This window comes from Dipodomys merriami, unplaced genomic scaffold (genome assembly GCF_024711535.1).
Source record: "Dipodomys merriami isolate MVZ:Mamm:240054 unplaced genomic scaffold, mDipMer1.0.p SCAF_45, whole genome shotgun sequence".
Lineage (NCBI taxonomy): Eukaryota > Metazoa > Chordata > Mammalia > Rodentia > Heteromyidae > Dipodomys > Dipodomys merriami.
In genome coordinates, this window is record NW_027206013.1 from 2,530,716 (window position 1) to 2,555,501 (window position 24,786).

The 24,786-nt window shown below is 49.7% G+C and overlaps 2 protein-coding genes across 3 annotated transcripts; both read right to left on the minus strand.

The window, feature by feature from the left end:
* Positions 1-1,478: 1,478 nt before the first annotated feature.
* On the minus strand, positions 1,479-16,444 carry Ess2 (ess-2 splicing factor homolog). 2 transcript variants are annotated; one of them, XM_069994330.1, is made up of 10 exons: positions 16,299-16,444; positions 14,346-14,514; positions 14,153-14,248; positions 8,710-8,879; positions 8,477-8,594; positions 7,502-7,635; positions 6,335-6,437; positions 5,595-5,704; positions 2,502-2,617; positions 1,479-1,982 (listed from the first exon to the last, which is right to left on the minus strand). In XM_069994330.1, exons 1-10 carry the CDS (start codon positions 16,431-16,433, stop codon positions 1,724-1,726), a joined length of 1,410 nt encoding a protein of 469 aa, XP_069850431.1. In that variant the 5' UTR covers positions 16,434-16,444; the 3' UTR covers positions 1,479-1,723. The 2 variants fall into 2 exon arrangements, with proteins under 2 accessions (XP_069850431.1, XP_069850430.1); XM_069994329.1 differs by having other exon boundaries at positions 1,479-2,020.
* Positions 16,445-19,851: 3,407 nt separating this feature from the next.
* Gsc2 (goosecoid homeobox 2) lies at positions 19,852-22,061 on the minus strand. Its single transcript, XM_069994766.1, has 3 exons — positions 21,806-22,061; positions 21,413-21,666; positions 19,852-20,009 (listed from the first exon to the last, which is right to left on the minus strand). Exons 1-3 carry the CDS (start codon positions 22,059-22,061, stop codon positions 19,902-19,904), a joined length of 618 nt encoding a protein of 205 aa, XP_069850867.1. The 3' UTR covers positions 19,852-19,901.
* Positions 22,062-24,786: the final 2,725 nt, after the last annotated feature.

A 24,786-nucleotide genomic window follows, 5' to 3' on the forward strand; every position in this document is an offset into this window, starting at 1 on the left:
TGACCTACCTTGTCTCCAAAGGCCTCCATTGCCAGGAAGCTCCGTGCCTCTCCCTCAGCATGCAGTGTAGCAGCCCATACAGCCCCTTGCTCCAGGGCCTCCACTAACCCCAGAGGCTTGAGACTGGTATCCCTTGGTTGCTAATGCCCCACCTCCACCATTCCCTATGGGCACCCCTCCACCCATGGATCTGAAAGCCCCAGTAAACAGCCCATGGTGATGGTCATTTCCCAATTTTTCCTTTTACCAAACCTCTTCAAAACACATTTCTCACATTGGCTTGAGGTAAGTAATCAGCACTTGGATAGCATCTTTACCCTCCTCTTCTCTGCTTTCCACTTCCTATGGGTCCCCTTGAGTTCAAGTTCAACCTTCCCTAGGAGGCAAAAGCATCCAAAGGTCCAGCCTCCAGAACATCCCAGGGCACCTACACTAAAAGCTGGCAGGAACTCACTGTGGGGGTTAGCAGAGGCCCCAGACAGGTAGCAGGTATCTGACCCCAGACTAGCTTCCAGGGAACATCAGGGCACAGGGAAAGGGTGAGGACCAATGCAGGAAGACTGGAGCAGACACCACACACAGGGCTCAAAGCAGTCAGGTGTGACCAAAGCCCCCTGAGCACAAACTCCTAGGTATCCACAGGGCACAATCTGTGACATTACCCCCCTCTACACACACACACACACTTGATGCTCAAGACATTGGCTTGGGCTAGACCCAGCTAAGCCCAGAGTGCAAGGGGCCCTCAGCTCTATAAACAGCAAGCCCATGGGCCCGGTTGACTACCACCCCCCTAAAAACCAAGCACTTGCATCCTCAATGTGCCCTCAGCCAACAGACACATTGGACTGTAATGCATATGGTGTGTCTGCACAGAAACTGGTCCCAATTCTTTTTACACTGTGGCCCAAGTCATGTCACAGAACTCAGAGGACAGAACCAGAGCAGTGGGAGAAAAGAGGCACAACAGTGGAGATAGCACATGAGCAGGAAGCCAAGTGCTGGTAGGTAACAGCTGATGCCACAAGGAAATGACTCATGCTGTGTGGGAGCTCATATATAGATAGGACCTGGCCTGTGACCGGCAAACCAAGTAGGCCACACCCTGCTAGGACAGAACCCAGGTGACCCTGAGGGGTACAACCTTTTTTCCTCCTGATTCTGGGGCTTGAACTCAGGGATCTCTCTCCGAGCCTCTCTGTGCTCAAGGCTTGCGCACTACCACTTGAGCCACAGTGCCACTGCCTGAGGGGGTACAAATTCTAAGGGCTCCAACCTTCTTCAAAGCAGAAAGACCCAGGGATAAGGGTCAAAGAGGGGCACGTGTGAGCTCAGCTCAGAAGGCAATTCCCACAGCCACCCCCAGTTTTGTCCCCTAGGGATGCTTGCCTCAAGGCCCCAAATCCTGAAATCTTGCGATTTCAATGTCGGCCCCAGGGGCCATTCAGGAAACAGGATGGAAGAGATTCTGGCAAGACTATGCCTTCTATTTTTTAATGACAGTTCAGTAGGAATTAAATAGAAAAGTTTCGGTAAGGTCCAGGGGAACAGCACAGGTGCTGTACCTCAGAAGAAGTGGATGTATGTTTCATGCCATCATGGCTATGATATAGTGCCTTTTATCTGTGAGTCCACCTCTGGCTTAGGCTTGGGTCCCAGAGTCTGGAGTCCTCTGCTGAGTGTCCAGACAGCTGCCCTGCAGGCTCCATAAGCATCCACAAGCTCAGCCTGGGTCTGTCTTTAAAAGAAGTCTGAGGCTTTGCGCCGGGCCGGAAGCTGCAGCAAGTTGTCTGTGATGGAGGCAGGATCTTGTGTGAGGGGTGTGCGTGTAGCAGAGCCGGGAGCTGGTGTACTTGTGGGGGTCTGTGGCCCACCAGCAGGGGTCTTGAGGTGGGAAGAACGTGCTGGGGATGGTGTGTAGCTGGCTCGCAAGGCACGATCTGTGTACTTGCTGGCTGTCCTGTTCACGAGGCGCTGTAGGGCTGGGGACATGGCTGGACTCAGACCTTTGGGAGTGAGGCTGGGGTAGAGGGATTAGAGAGAGAAGCAGTATTAAGTAGGCCAAGTACTGCCTACTCAGGAAATCCCTTAGCCCCTCCAGAAGAGCCTGTCGGAGACATGGTGCTTTAGAGCTCAGGATGACACAGACAGCCTGGCACACAGGTCAAACCTAAGGTCAGTGATGGTGCTGCCTCTGGCTGTGGGTGAATCCTAAACCTCTCAGAGCTGGAGTACCACCTCTCTAAGACACTGACTCTACAAGGCTGACAAGAGCTCAGAATGGGGCACAGGGTCTGTGGTGTCTCTTAAAGATGGGCTAAGGAAGATATGGAAGAAAAAAGTCGGAGAGGGATCCACAGCCTATTTCACATGTGGCTACTTATGGAGCAGTGCCTTAAAGACCGTTATGTCCACATGGCTTGGGGTGGGTAGAGCAGGGTCAGGGCAGAAACCAGCCTAATCCTATGCCAGCTCAATCAAGGGCCTTGGCTGCCCCTTACCTGGCTAGGTTCTCTGTCACTCTCCGCAAAGCTTCCTGCTTCTTAGCTCGGTTCTTGGCAGCTGCCTCATTGGCCATCTTCAGGCCCAATCGTTCCCTACGGCCTGGCTCCAAGATCTACAAGGAAGCAGGCATGGGGGTGTCTTTACTGGTCCTGACACTCAATCCGGCAGTCCGTCACCCAGAAGAGCTGCTGATATGAGCACTAGCCTCTTTCCCCAGGCTGATGATCCCAACAACCCATCACCACTTCCCAATACTCTGTCAAAAGCCCCCAGCTGGCCAGGCACTGGTGGCTCACATCTATAACCCTAGCTACTCAGGGGGCTGAAATGTGAGGATCATGGTTCGAAGACAGCCCAGGCAGGAAAGTCTGTGAGACTCTTATCTCCAATTAACCACTAGGAAATTGGAAGTGGTGCAGAGTGCTAGCCTTGAGCAAAAGAGCCCAGGGGCATTGCCCAGGCCCTGAGTTCAAGCCCCAAAATGATATAAAAGAATGGAAACATTTAGAAAATTGCTAAAATCTTCCTGTCTTCATAAAGATGCAAATTAAATCATGGTATTTGCACTTACTCTTTAACAGGAAGTGTACATATAACACCGGGAAGGCAATAAAATCCACACAAATTGTTTCTGACAATGAGTAATGTGAAATGCCCTGGTCTCAGAATCTGGCTCCAAGAAATTATCTCAAAACCATTAAAAGGAACAAGACACCAATTAGGAATTCAGGTGTGAGTCACAAGTGCCCAGCCAGAAATTCCCTTTGCTATAGCTCGTAGGTAGTAGATGGTAGGTCCAGGATTTTAATACATGCTTTTTGTTGTTGCTATTATTAGCATACATTAGTTACACGGTGTAAGGTTTCATGCACTCATGAGTATATGCAATGTATTCCATCCAATCTAACTCCCTCTATCACTCTCCCTTAATTCCCTCTTTAAGACAATTCAACAGATTTTTGTTTTGGGGATTTTTTTTGTGTTGGTCGTCGGGGCTGAACCTTGGGCCTGGGCACTATCCCTCCGCTCTCCAGCTCAAGGCTAGCACCATACCACTTGAGCCACAGCGCTACTTCTGGCTTTTTTCTGCTTATGTGGTCTGAGGAATTGAACCCAGGGCCTCATGCATGCGAGGCAAGCACTCTACCACTGAGCCAACTCCCCAGCTCCTCAACAAGTTTTACTGTTATATTTTCATACATGCTAACTACCATAGGATAAATATTTGACAGCATCTTGGTTATTCCTTTCTTGGGTTGCTGTGGTTATTCATTTGTGCAGGTAGATAGTACATTTATGAGTTTCTCTGAGGAAGAACCAGAGTACCTTGCTGGAGGAAGCTCAGGAACAGGTAGCACAGGAACAACACAGGTCAAGCTAGCATTGCAGTCCAAGTCTGCTTGTGCTTTCTGTTTTCTTTTTTTTTCCTGGCAGTACTAGGATTTGAACTCAGGGTCTAATACTTGCTAGGCAGGTGTTCTACCACTAAGTCCCTAATCCCTTTTGACTATTTTTCAAATAGTGTCTCATATTGGTGAAGATGGAATCTCACTAACTTTTTGCCCACGCTGGTCTCAAACTGTGATCCTCCTGATATTTCCTGAGTAGCTGGGATTTTAAGTACAAGCCACTTCACCAGGGAAGGAAGAGGGGGGTGTGTGTGTGCATGTGATTCTGGTTGCTGTCCCTTAGCTTTTTCAATCAGGGCTAACCCTCTACCACTTAAGCCACAGTTCTACTTACAGTTTTTTGGTAGTTAATTAGACCAGAGATCCACAGATTCTGCCTGGGCTGGCATAGAACCATGATCCTCAGCTCTCAGTCTCCTGAGTAGCTAGGATTACAGGTATGAACCACCAATGCCTGACCAATGGTTTTCTTTATGAAAGCTATGTTGCTCTAGTTCTGCTCCGATTGCTAACCAAGTGATCTTTCTTTCTAACACATCTCAAACTGATCATCACTAATGCTTGAAGGGACTGGCTCAAATGACTGAACTTTGACCCAGTCACTGAACTAGAACTAGACCTGTGCATTCATTCCAGATTCTACACCTAATTCTTTTGGGTTTCTGTGACACCAGCAACATCATGACTCAGCACAAAGCTGACATAGCACCTGGACAGAACATGTCTATGCCCCAAGTTTTAGCAGTCTCTTCTTCCCCCTCCAAACCCAGTCATTCAGTCTCACTGGCAAACACCCTGCAACCCCAGATTCCTTATCTTCCCCGCATATCTTGGGACCACACCTGCCTACTCACTCATGACCTTGCTATCCAAGGTCACCAGTTTCCCACCCCTCCTGGAACTCAGGGGCATCACACAATGCACCCCCCCCCCCATAGGCTGCATTTGACCCTATCAGGAAGAGCCTTCCTCACCTGTCCTTGGCTCACACACACGCTACTCACCCACTCCTATAACGCTAGGCTTCAACTGTACCATATGGGGTGAGTGTTCTGTAACCAGAGACTTTCTGTGCCAGCACACAACATTCCAAGGACACAAAGCATGTCCCAAGGCTCTCAGGACTATAAGGCAGATGAGGCTCCTGTTCTCACTGTGTGGCTATCCTGCTACATTCTGTGAACAAACCCTGGACCTTTAAACCCCTAAGGGAGACCAGTCCACTCCCTGCCTTGGCCTCTGCTCCATCAAATCCTCCTTAAAAGATCCACCCAGCTGGATGCCGGTGCCGGTGGCTCACACCTATAATCCTAGCTACTCAGGAGGCTGTGATCTGAGGATCACAGTTCAAAGCCAGCCTGGGCAGGAACCTTGGTGAAACTCCTATCTCCAATAAACCACTAGAAAACCGGAAGTGGTACTGTGGCTCAAGCGTAGAGCTCGCCTAGAGCTGAAGAACTGAGGGATAGCACCCAAGCCCAGAGTTCAAGCCCCAGGACCAACAACAACAAAAAAAAGATCCACCCGTCAGAATGCCAGAACACTGACATTCCAAAGCACAAGTGCTGGCCCCATCACTTGGGCCTGCTTTGCCCTCTTGCGCTCAGTCTTGAGCAGCAGGCACCTGATTGCCAAGGCACCCGCACTAACTCTCACCCTTGCTCCCCTCTCACAACTCACCTTGAAAGCTGGTCCTGGGGTCCTGTCCACGTAGGGTGTGTCTGATCCTTCGACTCTCAGGGGCGTGTTCTCAACCTCCCCCCAGGTCATCAGTGGAGACTCATTCACACCTACAGATGGAAAGCCCAGAGTCATCTCAGGTTGGGGATCTTGCTGGATCCCATGACCTCCCCACTACAATAGCCAGTTACCCCTATGTATATTCTAGCTAGAATCAAGGCTAGACACAGGCCCACTCTCCTTCTTCAAGATGCTTATCTTTTGAGAGGGAAAGCTAAGTCACTGTGGGCTGGCCCAAAACAGAAGTGCCTAAGGACACTGGGTTAGCTAGACTCTATTCTAGCACAGAACCACAGAAACCTCTAGAAGTCCTACCACCCCCAAGGGAAGAGATGCTCTGGTCTCTCCACCTCCTAGAACTCAGGAACAACCTGTAGCACCTCCATATGCCCTTTCATAGCAACTATCATAGAGTGTGGAGGGCAGAGGGGTGCCTCATGCACCAAAGGCCCCCAAGACCACCATGTAGGAAGACTGTATGCCCAGTACCCAGAACCTTTCTCCCTGCAGAGAGCTCTCTGTATTTAAATCTAGAGTCACTGTACATTCAGAACCCTACCTGCTAATATCACAGACAGGTCCAGAACAGGAAACAGTACCTCTAACATCTCAGGTCAGGTCTGCTGAGAGTCTAGCCCACCCATAACCCAATCAGCCTGGGTACCTGATCCATTTCTTACCAGGGGCAGGAGAAGGAGTAGCAACAAATCCAAATCCACCCACTCGAGGAGACTCCTGGGGGATAAGCTCCTTGCCGTCAGGGCCCACCTTGCCCTGTTTATGCTGGAACAAGCAGAAAGGTATCATCAGAGGGACTCTCTCCAACCAGTAGAACAGATGCAGAGGTGCCGCTGGAAACACTTCCCCTCCTCAGGACAAAACTGGAGCTCTAGGGTGGGTAACCCACTTGGGGAAAAAGGAGGAATCCATCCCACCATTGAGTACCAATGGCTCAGACCTATAATCCTAATTACTCAGGAGGCTGAGATTTGAGGATCATGGTTTGAAGCCAGATTGGCCAGGAAAGTCCAAGGGATTCATCTCCAATAAATACTAAAAATGGCAGTAGTGGAGCTATAGCTCAAGTGGTAGAGCATTAGCCTTGAGCAAAAAAGCTCAAGGACAGCACACACAAGTCCTGAGTTCAAGCCCCAGGACTAGTTTAAAAAAAAGACCTTGAGGGCCTGTCAGAGTGGGTAGCCAAGCAAGATGCCCCCCTACACTCCCCATCCAGGGCAGTGCTGACACCACAGCCTAACAGGGTACAATGTTAACAAGACAGTTCTGGGCTGGCTCTTTCCTCCAAGGAACCTACCTGTAAGTCTGGCCACTTCTGGCCACCAACACTGTAACCATGACCACCATCAAAAAAGTACTCGTCTTGCTCCCAAGCTAACTCACACTGCTACCACAAACACTGTCCCACCATGGTCTGCCCTCTGGGATCAGGCTCCCTTCTAGTACTTGCTCTCCTTTGCTTGCTTAGCCCATTGTCTATCTACAACTATGCCTGAAGTGCAGTATGGAGACAGAAGACTGGGCTGGCTTCCAGAAGCTTCCAGTTTCTTGGGTCCTGCTACCAAGAAAGCTGGCATGAATCTGGACCCACAGAATGTGCCAGACCAAGACCATGCCCTTGGCTTGGCACTGTCTTGGTCAGCTTGTATAGGCTGAGAAGACATAAAGGGCCCTGCTACACAGTGACACTAGTACTTCTGCCTATTTAACTCCACCCACCCAAGGACAGTTCTAACTTAAAGGGGACAGACAGGATGGCCACAGGATGCCTGCCCACAACTAGCCCAGACATATGTGACCCCAGCCCACAGCTGGCCCTGCTGGCTTACCTGGGCATTAAGGGCAGCTGCCTGCTGGAGCTGGGACCTGCTCAAGGCCTGGCTGAAGGGATCCCGGAGGAATCGCGTGTTCTTATGCACCACCTGCCGGGGCTTCTTAAAGAGCTGCTCTTCATCAGGGACACCTAGAAGAGGAAGCAGAGATGGCAGCAGTAGGTAGCCAACCCCAGTGCCAGTAGCTCTGTGGCTTGAGGGTTAAGAACACTCTTTCCAGGATTGGAGCTACACCTCTAGAAACCTCTAGAAGTCCTACCACCCCCAACGGTGGGGGAAAGCCAATGAGGTACCATGTTTGAGTCCTAGTCTCAAACCAAAAAAGAAAAAAAAAAAGAAGAAGAGAAAAAGGAAAGAAAGCCAAGTGTCAGTGACTCATACGTGACATCCTAGCTACTCAGGAAGCTGAGAACTGAAAATCACGGCTTGACGTCAGCCAGAGAAGAAAGTCTGTGAGATTCTTATCTAATTAAACACCAAAAAAATCCAGAAGTGGAGCTGTGGCTCAAGTAACAGCTCCAGGACAGTGGCCAGGCCCAGAGTTGAAGAACCAGTACTGATTAAAAACAACACACAGACACACACAGACACACAGACACACACAGACACACACAGACACACAGACACACAGACACACACACACACACACACACACACACACACACACACACACACACTTTCCTCAGGCAAGACAACACACAACCATAAAACTTGGGTAAACCTGAAAGGAACTCATTACCCCAACTAAGGTCACAGATCACCCATCGGAGGCAAACCAGGACCCCTCTGAGGCCTACATTGCAAGAGTGCATACACACCCACAACCCCTGGCTCTGAAGACTATGTTGTAGGGGAACATACCAAAAAAAAACAAAAACCAGGCAAACCCTAACAATGACCCCCTAATAGAGCCAAGCACATATACCTGTATTCCTTGGCTCCTTGTCCTGCTCTCAGGCCCCAACTGCTTACCTTCTGGGTAGTACATGAGAGAATTCTTCGCCTTGTACTTCCAGGTCTCCACCCCAGCCTGGCTGCTCTCGATGGCTTGGTGCTCTGCCGATGGGAGTTCAAGATTATCTTTTTGCCTCTACAATCACATGGGGGAAAGTGAAGGTCAGGAGCATCCCTAAACATAGTACCTGTGTCCCTGGAACTCCTCAATCCCAACAGAGAATGACTATGTCCCCAAACTCCAGAAATACCTTCTCAAACTCCTCCTCAGCTTGGTAAAGCCAGGCATGGCGGGCCCGGTTCTTCTCCTTGGCTACCTCCATGATCTCCTGGAAGGAGGCATTGTCCTCACTTGTATAACGACTCAGGAAGACATCCAGGCTGGGAAGTGGCTCCTTTTCCTCTTCCTCTCCAGCCTCTCCTGTTCAGGGTTTGCAGGTGGGGGCAACACAGTACCATACATGGCATAAACCCCCTCTGCAGAAGAGAGGCCAGTGTACCCAGACCCTGGAATCACAGCACCCAAAAGCAGGGCTAGAATCCTTGTCCCTGCTAGATGATACCCATAAAGGGGAAGAAGTTAGCCACCTCCAACTGCTCAGGGAGCTCTCTGCAGCAACCTGGGCAACATTTTTATCTGCTAGATGCCAAGAAAAGTTTTCAATCTGAAGGAGGGAGGCATTAATGTAAGAGTTCGTGATGACAAAGTTTGGCAGCTCTTGGTCACCAGGATTTGCTGATCCCAAGGACCTCACTCTAAGCCCTGAGAACTCTCTCCCTCCCTGGGATTTCCTTATCCTAATTGTTCTTCCCTTCTTTGAACTTATAAGTATGTGATTGTGGGGCTGGGAAAGTGGCTCAGTGGTACAGTGTTTGTCTTGCATGGATGAGGCCCTGGGTTCAATTCCTTTGTACCATATAAGCAGAAAAAGCCAGAAGTGGCACTGTGGCTCAACTGGTAGAGCACTTGCCTTGAGCTTAAGAGCTGAGGGATAGTGCCCAGGCCCAGAGTTCAGGCCCTACAACCAACAAAAAATAATAATAAGTGTGTGATTGTAACTTAAGCATCCAGGCCTGCCAGCTAGTCTCTAAGGCAAGACCTATATGGTTCTGGGTTTGTAGATTCTAGGCCATAACCTCAACCACTCCAGCTAACACAGAAATTGGTACCCTCGGAGAGGTATAGTACTTTCAAAGGTAATACTGCAAATTTCAGTGGGATCACCTGAAGATCCTTCTCTTCTGTTCTGATAGTCTTGACCACTGGCTAAGTGCTAAAGTGCAAAGTACAGCAGGGTATGAGTTTGAGACCTGGAGTCAGAAAAAGGACACAGCCAGGAGCTGATTACTTACTCATGCCTATAAACCTAGCTAATCACGAGGATGAGATGTGAAGACTGCAGTGCAAAGCCAGCCAGGACAGAAAAGTCTATGAGACTCTCACCTTTAACTGGCAAAAAGCCAGAAGGGGAGTTGTGGCCAAGTGGTAGACTCATAGCCTTAAGTGGAAGAGCTAAGGAACAGCACCCTGGCTCTGAGTTCAAGTCCCAGCACAGAGGAAGAGAGGAAGGAAGGAAGGAAGGAAGGAAGGAAGGAAGGAAGGAAGGAAAAAAGAAAAGGAACCTGGCGCTGTGGCTCACACTTATTAATCCTAGCTATTAAGCTAAACACCTGAAGAGCACAGCCAGCCTAGCAGGAAAGTCCATGAGACTCTTATTTTGAATAAACTTCCAAAAAGTTTGAAGTGGAGCTGTGTTCAAGTGATAGTGCACTAGCCTTGAGCACAAAAGCTCAGGGACAGCACCCAGCTCCTAAGTTCAAGGCCTGGGACTGGCACAAAAAAGAGAGAGAAAGACAGAGACAGAGACAGAGACAGAGAAAGAGAGAGACTCCAGCTCCATTCAACCACTGACCATTGCTGAGACCTATAGAAGTTACTTCATCTGGGGCTGGGAAGGTGGCTCAGTGGTAGAGTGCTTGCCTTGTATGCATGAGGCCCTGGGTTCGATTCCTCAGCATCACATAAGCAAAAAGAAAAAAGCCGGAAGTGGCGCTGTGGCTCTAGTGGTAGAGCACTAGCCTTGAGCTGAAGAGCTGAGGGACAGTCCCCAGGCCAGAGTTCAGGCCCCACGACTGGACCAAAAAAAAAAAAAAAAAGAAGTTACTTCATCTGTAAATAAGACTAGCAATGGTTTTTACAATTTAAGATTACTGAAAATACAGAGTTACTGAAATAGAAAATGCATATTTACAAAAATAAACGAATCTTGGGGCTGGGAAGGTGGCTCAGTGGTAGAGCGCTTGCCTTGCATGCATGAGGCCCTGGGTTCAATTCCTCAGCACCACATAAGCAAAAAGAAAAAAGCCAGAAGTGACGCTGTGGCTCAAGTGGTAGAGTGCTAGCCTTGAGCTGAAGAGCTGAGGGACACCACCCAGGCCCAGAGTTCAGGCCCCACGAGCGGACCCAATAAATAAACAAACAAACAAACGTATCTTCACAAAGCCCTGTGATGAGCCAGGTATTGGTGGCTCATGCCTGTAATCTTAGCTACTCAGGAGACTGAGATCTGAGAATCAAGATTCAAAACAAGTCAAAAAAGGAAGCACTGGCCCGGGAAGGTGGCTCAGTGGTAGAGCATTTGCCTTGCATGCATGAGGGCCTCGTTTGATTCCTCAGCACCACATAAGCAGAAAAAAAGAAAAAAAAAGCTGGAAGTGGCGCTGTGGCTCAAGTGGTAGAGCACTAGCCTTGAGCTGAAGAGCTGAGGGACAGCGCCCAGGCCCAGAGTTCAGGCTCCACGACTAGACCCCCCCCCCCAAAAAAAAGGAAGGACTATGAGAGTCTTATCTCCAATTAACAAGTAGAAATTCAAAAGTGAAGATGTGGCTCTAGTGGTAGGTTTGAGTGAAAAAGTTGAGCAAGAGTACAAGCCCCAGTACTAGCAGATGCACATGCACACACTTATGCAGAGACCTATTACTTGAAGCTTACATTTCAATTGAGAAGCTAGTTCCAAAAACAAGGACTATGTTAATAGCAGCAAGCTTGGGCTATGAAGCAGAAAACATGTATGACCACACTGCACATCTGTACTAGTATAATTTAGACTACAACCTAGTTTTTTTTTTTTTAATTGCTGGACGTCAGTAGCTCATACCTGTAATCCTAGCCACTCAGGAGGCTGAGATCTGAGGATCTCGGTTCAAAGCCAGCCCAGGCAGAAAACTCCATGAGACGCTTTTCTTTTTTTTTGGTCGAGGGCCTGAATTCTGGGCCAGGGCACTACCCCTCAGCTCTCCATCTTTTTTTTTTTTTTTGTCGGTCGTGGGGCTTGAACTCTGGGCCTGGGAGCTGTCCCTCAGCTCTTCAGCTCAAGGCGAGTGCTCTACCACTTGAGCTACAGCGCCACTTCCGGTTTTCTGGTGGTTTATTGGAGATAGGAGTCTCACGGTCTCTCCTGCCCGGGCTGGCTTTGAACCGCGATCCTCAGATCTCAGCCTCCTGAGTAGCTAGGATTACAGGCGTGAGCCACCAGCGCCCGGCTTCAGCTCTCCATCTTAAGGCTAGCGCTCTACCACTTGAGCCACAGCGCCACTTCTGGCCTTTTCTGCTTATGTGGTACCGAGGAATCGAACCCAGGGCCTCATGCATGCAAGGCAAGCACTCTACCACTGGGCCACCTTCCCAGCCTTCATGAGACTCTTATCTCCAATTAACCACCAGAAAACCAGAAGGGGCGCTGTTGTGGCTCAAGTGGTAGAGCACTCACCGTGGGATGAAGAGCTCAGGGACAGCACCCAGGCCCAGAGTTCAAGTCCCACAACTGACCCCCCCAAAAAAGTATCTTGCCCACCTGTAGGTGCAACAAAATTTCTCTACTGACCAAAAGATCAATTGACTCAGCTGAAATTCCACAGCATATAGAACACTTAAAAGAGGAAATTCTTCCCTAAAGAGATTTCCTCCTAAAGCTATCTTGGATCCTATTCAGCTGTGTGTCTCCAGCCCCAGTGAATGCACTGAAGACAACTCATTCGTCTATCCTACCTATATCTGTGAAGTTCTACCACATACCACTTGTTGCTCCAGATGTGAAGCATACAGATGGAAGAAAGAATAAGTCCCTTCCCATTTTGGAGTAGATGCTAATTAGGTTAAGAGAAATGCCTTTCTAAAATATGTTCTCTGGACACTGATGGTTCATACCACCATATCAGGAGACTGAAATCTGAGGATCATAGTTCAAAGCCACCCTGAGCAGAAAAGTCTGTGAGACTCTTATCTTCAATTAACCACCAAAAAGCCAGAAGTAGAGCTGTGGCCCAAGTGGTAGAGTCCTAGCCTTGCACAAAGAAGTTCAGGGCAGCATCCAAGCCCTGAGTTCAAGCTCCAGTACTGGTGCATAAGCATAAAAGCACGCGCGTGTGACACGCACGCGTGCGTACACGTACACACACACACACACACACACACACACACACACACACAGTTATGTCCTACAATAAAAAAATTTTGTAGGCAACACAATGAGATGTCAAAAAAAAAAAAAAAAAAAAAGCCAGGTACCAGTGGCTCATACCTATAATCCTAGTCAGTGTGGAGGCTGAGATCTGAGAATCACAATTTAAAGCCAGCCCATGTAGAAAAGTCCCAATGAGACTCTCTTCACCAATTAACCACTCAAAAACTAGAAGTGGGGCTGTGGCTTAAAGTAGCCTTAAGTAAAAGAGCTCAGGGACAGCACCCAAGCCCTGAGTTAAAGACCCACAACTGACCAAAAAAAAAAAAAGAAGAAGAAGAAGAAGAAAAACAGAGGGGCTGGGAATGTGGCTTAGTGGTAGAACGCTTGCCTAGCATGCATTTAGTCCTGGGTTCAATTCCTCAGTACCACACAAACAGAAAAAGCCAGAAGTGGGACTGTGGCTCAAGCGATAAAGTGCTAGCCTTGAGCAAAAGAAACTCGGACAGGGCTGGGAAGGTGGCTCAGTGGTAGAGCACTTGCCTTGCATGCATGAGGCCCTGGGTTCGATTCCTCAGCACCACATAAGCAAAAAGAAAAAAGCCAGAAGTGGCGCTGTGGCTCAAGTGATAGAGTGCTAGCCTTGAGCTGAAGAGCTGAGGGACAGCGCCCAGGCCCAGAGTTCAGGCCCCACAACCGGACCCAAAAATAAATAAATAAATAAAAAGAAAGAAATTCGGACAATGCCCAGGTCCTGAGTTCAAGCCCCAGGACTGGCAACAAAAAGAAAAGAAAAGAAAAACAGAGCCAGATTGAAAGACAGCACACCAAGCTTGTCCCAACTTTACACAGAAAAAGGTCAGGAACATTTTCATTGAACAGATAGCAGAGTAGAGACTTGAAGGAAAAGAAAGAGCAAACCAGGCATTTATCTGAGGGAAAGGACCAGTGTAAAAGAAACCAGCACGAAGGCCCCAGGGATCTTCAGAGGACAGCAGTGAAAGGAGCCTTCTAATGCCCACACAGGGAAGGAGCTGACACACTGAACAAATGAACACCTTCACAGTTGAAACTAGACTCAGATCTTTCAGCTTCTAGACCAGTGCTATTTAATTCAAAGATGCTATTTAGGCAAGAAGACCCTTCAGGGATAACATGTAGGCTGAAGCTCCTGGACCATTCCTGAGCACCTCAGATCCTGAGCACGGGACCAAAAGAATAAGCTATCACTCACCATCCTCTAGGCTTCGGCCCTGAGGCCTAGGCCTGTTGCCCACAGCTCCAGTGCTGGTATGTACCTCAGGGGTTTCAAATGTGGCTGGAGTCACATCTAGGGGGAGACAAGAAGGAGGTTAGAAATAGGAGTAAGCCTATAGTGACATTCAAAGAACGTTCCCCTCTGCCACCCACCTACAGAATCCACTTACAGGGTGGTGGGGGCTCTCGTGACATCTTGCCAAGCGCAGAACCAAACTTGATAGCAATCTGGCGCATGCGTTCCAAGTCTCCATTCTCCTCAGCTTCCAGATACTCTTTTTGTGCTTGTAGCTTCTCCACATCAGGGAAGAAATCCCTTTGGATGACCATCTGGAGGCCCTATCAGGAGAGATCAACATGAAAGACAGAGTGGCCTCAGTGGCCTGCCTCATAGTTCATTGTTCTTCTGCCAGCCAAAGCTCAGCTGCACCTCTTTCAGCATCTGTCTACCCATTTATGGAGGCTCCAGTGAGGGAGTCAACAGACACTCTCTGGGGAAACCAACTTGACATCCCTATAGCTTTTCTACAACATCTAACATTTTCATTCTCCTTTTCTGGTGCCAGCTCCACAACATCTAGACCAACGTAGATGCTGCCACCTCCTTTCTATCCATGAGTTTTTGTTTATGGTGCTGGTCCTAAGGCTTAAACTCTGGGCCTGGGCTTTGTCCCTGAGCTCCTTTTTGCTCAAGGCAGAGCTTTCCCACTAGAGCCACAGCTGCCACTTCGGCTTTTTCTAAGTAGTTTATCAGACATAAGAGTCTCATGGAACCCCGGCATCAGTGGCTCACACCTGTAATCCTAGCTACTCAGGAAGCTGAGATCTGATGATCGTGTGGTTCAACATGCCAGCCCAGGAAGGAAACTCCAAGAGACTCTTTTCTCTTTTTTTTTTTTTTTTTTTGGGGGGGGTCCGGTTGTGGGGCCTGAACTCTGGGCCTGGGCGCTGTCCCTCAGCTCTTCAGCTCAAGGCTAGCACTCTACCACTTGAGCCACAGCGCCACTTCCAGCTTTTTTCTTTTTGCTATGTGGTGCTGAGGAATCGAACCCAGGGCGTCATGCATGCAAGGCAAGTGCTCTACCACTGAGCCACATTCCCTGCCTCTGAGAGACTCTTATCTTCAATAAACCACTTAGAGAATCAGAAGTGGAGCTGTGGCTCAAGTGGTAGAACACTCGCCTTGAGCTGAAGAGCTGAGGGCTAGCCCCCAGACCCAAAGTTCAAGCCCCAGGACCGACAAAAAAAAAAAAAAACTGGGCTAGCTTCGAACCATGATCTTCTGATCTCAGCCTACTGAGTAGCTTACAGGTGTGAGTCACGGGAACCCAGCTTTCTCTGAGCTTTTGTGCTCAAAGCTAGTGCTTTACTACTTGAGCCACAGCTTCACTTCCGTACTTTTTTGGCAGCTAATCAGTGTCACAGACTTTTCTGCCCCAGCTGGCTTTGAATGGAGCTCATCAGAGCTTACACGCTTACAAGTGTGAACCACTAGGCCTGGGCTTATTTCCAATCCAAACCGTCCTCCTGAGTGACTTCAACCAGTCACCACCACCACCACCGGATGAAATTCCTGTTATCACCTCCAGTCAGATCTTGCTCTTGAGTTGCAAAATGTGTACATCCAGCCTAAAACCAAACTGCCCGCCTCTAATCCCTGAGAGAGCTCCTTCTGAGTCCAGCGTGTTTGTGGTAACAACCAACTCCTACATCGAGGGACATCCATGGACCACCCACTCAAAGATACTGCCACAATAGCAGCTGATTTCCAGGACATCCCCTGTCCTGGCCTTTACATTTGTCATCACTGCCTTCTAGAAAGCCATTTCTTGCCATCATCCTTCAAACTTATCAACCTTCTGAAATTCACAATTTAATGGAAAACTTTGTTTTCTGGCCCTTACCACATACAACAGAACTGCCCCCCCTTTCTCCTGCTAGTGCCTCCCCAAGTAAGGACATTTCCCTCAGCACTGGTTAATTGTCTCTGGAGACCTTCTATGCCGCAAGGGAAGAGAATCAATTGTTAACACGTCCCCAAGCTGAAGCGAGCGCCGGGACCCGAGAGGAATGCGAAACAGAAAAGGACCCGGAAGTCGCCGACTTTCGCAGTGAGGTCATACCTCGATATATTCTTCCTCATCCAGGACCCGCTGCTTGCTCCTCGCAGTTCCAGTGTCACCCGCCGCGCGCTTCCTTGGGTGCCCGGACTCGACGAGCAGCAAAACAGCCCGAGCCGATCCGCCCGGCGTCCCCATCGCTATCCCAGAACTGCTCGGGCGACGCATCGCGTCACAAGGTTGGGGGGGTGGGGAGCGGGAACTTCACCATTTGCGCAGGCGCCTACAACAGCTAACCAATGGGAAAACAGTACTTTTCTAGTGCCAGAGGGCGCGTCGTGTGACGTCACGGAAGCACTTGCGTTTATGGGAGTTGTAGTCTTTCTCCCTGCCCTGAGTTGTCCGGGCTGTAGACACAATGGGGCGCTGTTGTGAGGGCTATTCGACGTGTAGGTCAAGTTGTTAAACCAATTTTAGCACTGGAGGAAATCAGAAGGCTTTGGGTTTCCAAATTCTCGCAAATAATCACTCAATGCGCTTCAATAATATTATCAAAAACACTCTTCAGAAAACTTGGTTTTATACAACCTTTATGCAAGGAAAGAACAATAAGCTAATTCCTCCTAGATCATTATAACAAAAGATAAATTAGGTGGGGAAGATGGTTGTTCAGTAAAGAAATTCCTGATCAGTGATCACTTACCCCTTTAAATGCCAGAGTGTTCTTCCCAGAAGAGGGCCATTTCTCATTGAAATGAAAGAGAAAACTTACTAAGCACTTTTCAGGAATTTCTTCCCAAAGGGAGGTTATGAATTATTACAAACAAGCCCCGAATGATTTAATACAACCTTGCTTTTAGATATGCAACCACATCTTGATTCATTGGGGTTCACTGGGGACTCTGGTGACGTTCCTGCTTCCATAGAGCTGATGGTTCAATTAGTGGAGGAGACAAACACAAAATTGTAAAGTGGCAGTTGTAACTGGCAAGAAGAATTTGTACTTAGAGAATCTTTATCTAGTGGGGAAAATCAGAGGACATTTCCTGGACAAAGTGACTGTAGATCCAAAAGATCAATGGCATTGCAATGGGACGAAAGAATGGAAAGAATATATTCAAAGATCTAGTGGTAGGAGGGAGCAAGGGAAGTTACAAGCAGACTTTTGGATACAGAATGTAGTGAGGTATGAGATGCTGCCAAAAAGGCAGTTAGGCTGGGAGATTCATGGGTGCTCATGAGTTTTTCACCTTTTATTCTGAATTAAAAGGGAGCCAAAGTAGGTACCAGTAGACATAGTTGGAGAGAGATGCAATGGTCACGGTGAAAGGTGATAGTGCAATTGGAATTTGAAAGAAAGTGGATTCTGGAATGATTGATGTGTTTCTTTAGAGGTAAAGTTGAATTGCTATTGGATCAGATATAATGGACGAGGGATTCCAGTTCATACACTTGGATTGAACAGGGAGCACTCATTGTGGACAATGAGCCTGTAGACTTCTGGAGAAGTGGTCTGGGGGCAGTTTGACATAAATATCTAGCCCAAGGCAGAGTCCTGGGTTGGAGATGGAAGTGGAAATGTGGCAAAGAGAATAGAATTGGAGCTAAGGATGGAAAAGATAAACCAAGAAGAGAATGGAGATGAGGAGATATGCCTCCAGAGGTCTACATTAATGGCAGCTTGTGGATGGGGGAGGGTGGTCAGCCTGCCAAAGAGCAGTTGGAGAGGAAGAAACAATTCAGAAGGGCAGTTAGAGCCTGGAAGGTAGAGCTTAGATACACTGGACACAATTGGTTGACCGTGATTGCCCTAAAAGATGACAAATGGGGGCTGGGAAGGTGGCTCAGTGGTAGAGCGCTTGCCTTGCATGCCTGAGGCCCTGGGTTCGATTCCTCAGCACCACATAAGCAAAAAGAAAAAAGCCAGAAGTGGCGCTGTGGCTCAAGTGGTAGAGTGCCTTGAGCTGAAGAGCTGAAGGACAGCACCCAGGCACAGAGTTCAGGCCCCACAACCAGACCCCCCAAAAAACCAAAAAAACAAAAACAAAAACAAAAAAAGATGACAAATGGCTGTCTAGCTAAGGAGAACAAGGGGCTTGGAAGCTAGCTAGATGGAGTGTCTCAGCCTGCAGGGAGCTGACCAGGATCTAGTTTTTTTCCATTACTAAGACTGTTTAAAGGCAAAGTCAAGCTTCAGTTAGAAGGGTTTTGTGACAGTCATAATGGTGTGTCCTAGGGAGATGGGAGTGACAGCACCTGCCCTTAAGGCACCCAGCTGTATTGGGGAAGCTTTGGCTGGGGGACACATGTCAACTTGGGAGTCATCCAAACTCCAGGCTTTGAAATCCCCAAGAACTATGGTATTGGTTACCGTGTCTCTTACAGATACTGTTCCACACCCACCAGGACCTACAAAGAGACAGAATGAGATGCTCAAGCCAGATAGGGCACTGGGAACTTTGGGGTCCACTAGTCAGGATGGTAGAGAGAAGGGAAATTTTTTCCAAAGCTGCAAGGATGGAGTTCCTGGATCTAACCTTATCTTGCTCAAGCCTAGGATGGCATGGAAATCCCCAGAAGGAGGAAACCAAGGGCCTGTATCCATAAAGCAGGTCAGTAGCCCCCAGGGGACCTTGCCACTATCCATGTTACCTCTACTCACTGGAGGACATTTGGCATGTGATATGGATGACTCACTGTGCTGTGGTCTCCAAAACACCCTAGTCCCCCCCCCCCACACACACACACACAAAACCTGGGAAGGAAGGAGGAGGGGCAGCTACTGGCTGGGTGTAGACATGGAGCTCAGTTGAATATGGGACTCTGGACTGCTTTTGTGGCATTTGTAGTTCTTGTGTATTTCTTGGTATCAGCAGGGCTCAACGATTAAGGTGCAGGGCTGAGAAGGTGGTTTAGTGGTAGAGTGCTTGCTTTGCATGCATGAGGCCCTGGGTTCAATTCCACAGCACCACATAAGCAGAAAAAAGCCGGAAGTGGCGCTGTGGCTCAAGTGGTAGAGCACTAGCCTTGAGCTGAAGAGCTGAGGGACAGCACCCAGGCCAGAGTTTAGGCCCATGACCAGCAGATAAAAGAAAGAAAAAAAAAAAGATTAAGGTGCAAGTGAAAAGCTGGAAATTACTTCCAACCTTATTCAACAGGTGCAGATGCCACAGCCTTGTGTAGGACATTTGAAGAGGCAGTGAGTCTAAATGATGTAGATACTGTGTTAAAGTGGGTCCATGTCTACATGAGGAGAAATAGGAGACCAGTATGCCCTGGGGTGGAGGCCACTGGAGAAGATTCTGAGCCCTATGTTGATAAGCAATGGTTCCTGCCCTGGGGTGGAGTTAGTGCCACCTTGGGCAGTGGGTGTTGAGGAGGCTGACCTGTTCCATGCCCTACTCCACCTACAAAGGAATCTTCCTAGTGCCTGTCATCCAGGAGGAGAGGGCACCTAGGTGCTTAGCATGCCCTCCCTTGAGGGGGGAGTTGTCTCTACCACACATACATGCACACACACCCAGCACTAGTTCCTGTGACCAGAAAGTGTGGAGACTCTTGGAAGAGGTTGCTTCCTCTCCTAGAGTCCTTGTTCATCAAGAAGGTCTGTCTTCTTTCTGTGTGGGGTCCGAAGGTCACAGCCAAGGCCAAGGGTAGCTTTCAGGATCAGCAGCAGCTTTCCTTGGGAGCTTTCTTAGGGCCTGGCAGGAGCCTTGAAGATGATGATGCCCGCTTCTGGTGTCGCCACTTGGCCCGTCGGTTCTTAAACCAGACCTAAGGAGGAAGAGGGAGGAAGAGGGGACTACTCAGGCTTCCAGGACTGTGGTCAAATGCTACTGGTTCCAGAGAGAGGAACAGAGGACTTTAGATAAGGATGTTAGCTACTCAGGGGGCTGAGATCTAATAATTGGGGTTCAAAGCCAGCCTGGGCAGGAAAGTCCCTGAGAATCTTGTCTCCAATTAACCACCAGAAAACTGGAAATGGCCGACAAAAAAAAAAAAAAAAAAGATAAGGGTGTGGTAGGACAGGGGTGAGTGCTACCTTCCATGTATATATGCATGGACCAGTACAGGGACTTGAACTCAGGACCTGGTTACTGTCCCTTGGCCTTTTCTGCTCAAGGCTAGTTCTCTAATACTTTTGAGTCACAGCTTCACTTCCCAGATGTTTACTTTTTGGTGTTTAATTGGAGATAAGAGTCTTAAAGAGGGGCTGGGAATGTGGCTCAGTGGTAGAGTGCTTGCCTCACACACATGAGGCCCTGGATTCGATTCCTCAGCACTACATAAACAGAAAAAACCGGAAGTGGCACTGTGACTCTAGTGGTAGAGCACTAGCCTTGAGCACCGAGAGTTTCAGGGACAGTGCCCTAGCCCAGAGTTCAAGCCCCACGACTGGCAAAAAAAAGTCTTAAAGAGGGGCTGGGAAGTTGGCTCAGTGGTAGAGTGCTTGCCTTGCATGCATGAGGCCCTGGGTTCGATTCCTCAGCACCACATAAGAAAAAAAAAGCCGGAAGTGGCGCTGTGGCTCAAGTGCTAGAGCACTAGCCTTGAGCTGAAGAGCTGAGGGACAGCGCCCAAGCCCAGAGTTCAGGCCCCACGACCGGACCCAAAAAAAAAAAAAAAAAGTCTTAAAGACTTTTCTGCCTGGGCTGGCTTCAAATCAAATCCTCAGATCTCAGTCTCCTGAGTAGCTTGGATTACAGATGTGAGCCACCAGTGCCTGGTCATCACCTGCCCTTACCGTGGCAGATGTTGACAGAGGCTCCTGGAATGAATGGGAATCGCTTTCCCACCCTCCCAGCGTCTGCTCAGCGCCAACTGGGACGCCCCTTTGCAGATTTGTGCATTTGGGAGCTTCCCAAAAATCTGGAACGTTGAACGAATGCCTCTTTTATCATCGAGTGAGATTTAAAATAAAGGCAAATAAACTGCCCAAACTTAACTGCCCATTCCTACCTAACCAGTGCAGTCCCTCCCCCCCCCCCCCGCCCCCTTCTCCCTCCCCCTCCCGCCCAGGCACTGGCCCAACGCCCCATCGCGCCACCCCGCGGAGCCTCTCCCTCCACCACGCTGGGCCTCCAGGGCTTCCTCCGGGCAATCAGGGCGGGCGATTATAGAAAATTAAGAGCGGGAGGCGCAGCCCCCCTCGCAGTCCCGCAAGGCAGGACCCTCACCTCCACGCGCTCCTCGCGCAGGCGGATGCGGCCGGCCAGGCGCTCCCGCGTGCCCACGTCCGGATACTGGTTTTGCACGAAGAGCGCCTCGAGCGCCTGCAGCTGCTCCTCGCTGAAGATGGTGCGGTGGCGTCGCGTGCGTCGTTGCGGGCCGGGTCCGCTAGCACCGGACAGCGTCTCGGATCCTCCAGCCGGCGCTGCCAAGGGCAAGGGCGCCGCAGGTCCCAGCCTCAAGGGCCACGATAGACGTGAGCCTGCGGGAGGACGGGGTGATAAGGGGACCACGCGGGGACTGAGGTCTCCACCGATTGCGCCACGTTCAGGGGGACAGGACCCCTAATTGGGTTCTCCTCCCCTCCGATCAGCTTCCAGATCGGCCCTGCGCCCACTCACCCAGCCCGGCGGCCGCCTCGGGGGTCCTACGCTGCACCGCGCGGGGGCCGCAGCAGCAACAGCAGGCACAGGGCACAATCTCGGGTGCCCCGGGCTCCTCGGGCTCGGCGGGGCTCTGGCGGCTGCTGGCCTGCGGTGGTCGGGCAGGTCGGGCTGCAGGATTCCGATCGGGCAGGCTGGAGAGGATGTGCTCGATGGAGAAGGGGCAGGGCCGCCCGGGACCCCCGCGGCTTGGCGCACCCCCGGCCGCTGCCATGCCCATCCAGCCCTGGGGCGGCCGCCACGGGCATATATATACATACACGTCGTGGGGAGCGCGCGGTAATCCCCGGACCGGGTGCGGAGTCCACGCGAGCTAATCCCGCCGCGGGGCCAGGAGCGCGCTAATCCCCGAGTGCGGTGGAGGGAGAGCCGGCTCCGCCTCGGTGCGCGGGGGGCTGGCGGAGGTGCGGGGAGGGCTTGGCGTCCAGGGTGGGCAGCAATCGCCGATGGGGGTGGGGGGCAGAGGGTCGCATCCCCACTGCCAGCAGGGCTCGGTATCTTCCCTTTTGAGGGACACCCGGACCCCGGCAGTCCCCCGGATCGCACCAGTGAACCCCAACACTGCATATAGTTGGTTACTCAATTTATATAGTAGCGAGGAAAAACTGTGCTATGACTTGACGGTGGCCAAATCAGTAAAGGTGCCAAAACACACAGAATATGACAGAAAGTCAAATTTACCATATGTTAGTTGACAAAAAAGAAAATGAAATTGAGTGTGGTGATTAGTTGCTCGGGAAGCAGAGATTTGGGGATCACAGTTCAAGGCAACCTCAGGGAAGTTTAGGAGCCAAGCGCTGGTGGTTCATTCCTGTGATCCGACATACTCAAGAGGACAAGATGTGAGGATCACCTTTCCAAACCAGCCGGGGCAGGAAAGTCTGTGAGACATTTATCCCCATTAAACTACCAAACAAAGCAGGAAGTGGAGCCGTGGCTCAAGTGGCAGAGTGCTAGCCTTAAGCAAAAGGAACTCAGGGACAGTGCCCAGTGTTAGGAAAATGGAGAAAGGAAGAAAACAGGCGGGACTCGATCTTCCACAGGCTAGGACTGTTCACTGAGGAACAACGAAGGCATCGCCTTCCCGAGGGCTTGAAGACTGTGCAAAGAAGTGGGACAGGAGTTGGGTTTTTACCGGGTCTGAACAAGGAGGCAGAGGTTAATGAAAAAGCCACTAGGTCTAGGGAAGTGGGGGGCTTGAAGTGGGGGGCTTTTCAGGTGGGCCCACAATGGACTTTTTACAGCCAGGCTTAGGTGAATTGCTGTACCTGCACATCTGTGCATACCTGGGGTCTGTATGCACCTTAGATATGCACCTCATATTCCATCTTTTTATATACATGAAATGATTGGGCCAAGAGGGAGAGGCAAGTCCTTCCTTCACCCAGGACCAGAGTTCAGGCCCCAGGATCAGCAAGGAGAGGGGGGAGGGGAAGAGGGAGAAGGAGAAGGTGTGGGAGAGGGAAAGGGAGAAAGGGCAGGGGAAGAAAGGGGAGGGGGAAGGGAAACTTTTCTCTGTCATAGGATTTGCCTCTGCTTTGTCAGGTCATGGACAGACTAGGAATGCCAGAGCTACAGCCAGAATCTGCTGCCCATGCCTTTCCTATCCTGGGCTCCTGGGCTCTAATCAAAGTTGAGGTCCATAAAGTAACTTGCTTTTCCGGTATATCCCCAACCACTGATCCTAGAGACCTGATCTCTCCTCTCCCTCTCTCCCTCCGTCTCTCTGTCTCTGTCTCTGTCTCTGACCCTACCTCTCTCCCCTCCCCCATCTCATCCAGGACTTGAACTCATCCTAGGGCTTGAGCTTTTGTGCTCAAGGTTAGTGTTTTACCATATGAGCCACAGTTCCATGTCTAGCCTTTCCTGTTTAAATGAAAATAAGAGTCTCATGGACTTTCCTACCAGGCTGGCTTCAAACCTTGATCCTCAGATCTCAGCCTCTTGAGTAGCTAGGATTACAGGTGTGAGTCACTGGCACCTGGCTCTATCTCTATTTGTCACTTAATTACTGAGTTGTGAGAGTTTGTTATCAATGCAGTATACCAGTCCCATATCTGTTAAATAATTTACAAATATTTTCCCCATTCTATGGGCTGTTTTTCACTCTATATGTGTGTGTCTGCGCGCACAAGCGTGCACACGCGCACACATATGTACATGTACTGGTAATGAAGTTGAAACTCAGGGTCTGGTGCTCTTTTAGTTTTTTTTTTTTTTTTTTTTTTTTTTTTTGCTCAAGGCTGGAGCACTATCATTTGAACTACAACTCCACAGGTGGCTTTTGTGACTGATTGTAGATAACAGTCGATGGACATTCCTGTCCAGGGTTGTCTTCAAATTGTGATCTGGTGCCTGGCAAGATTTAGGTCTTTTTTCTTCCATCATAAAAGCGAAAAACAACCAGGAACCTGTGGCTCATGCCTGTAATACTAGCTACTCAGGAGGGTGAGATCTAAGGATTGTGGCTTGAAGCCAACCCTGAGTAGAAAAGTCTGAGACTTTTATAAGTCAAATTAGCCACCAAAAGGCCAGAAGGGGAAAACACAAAGCTCGGAGTTCAGATGTCAGTATGGACATTCATATGCGCACACATGTGCGCACATGTGGGCACATGCCTGCGCGCGCGCACACACACACACACACACACACACACACACGAGACTTAAATCTTGAAAAAGCCCAATTTATGTTTTTCTTTGCTTGCTGTACTTTTGGTGCCACATCTAACAAACCATTTCCAAATAGAGGTGTGGCTCAAGTGGTACAGGACTAGCCTTAAGCAAACAAACTAAGCAAGAACCTTTGGCTCCCTGACTTTTTGTTGCTGTTGTTGGTTGTAGGGCTTGAACTCTGGGCCTGGGCACTGTCCTTGAGCTCTTCAGCTCAAAGCAAGCACTCTACCGCTTGAACAACAGCGCCACTTCCAGTTTTCTGGT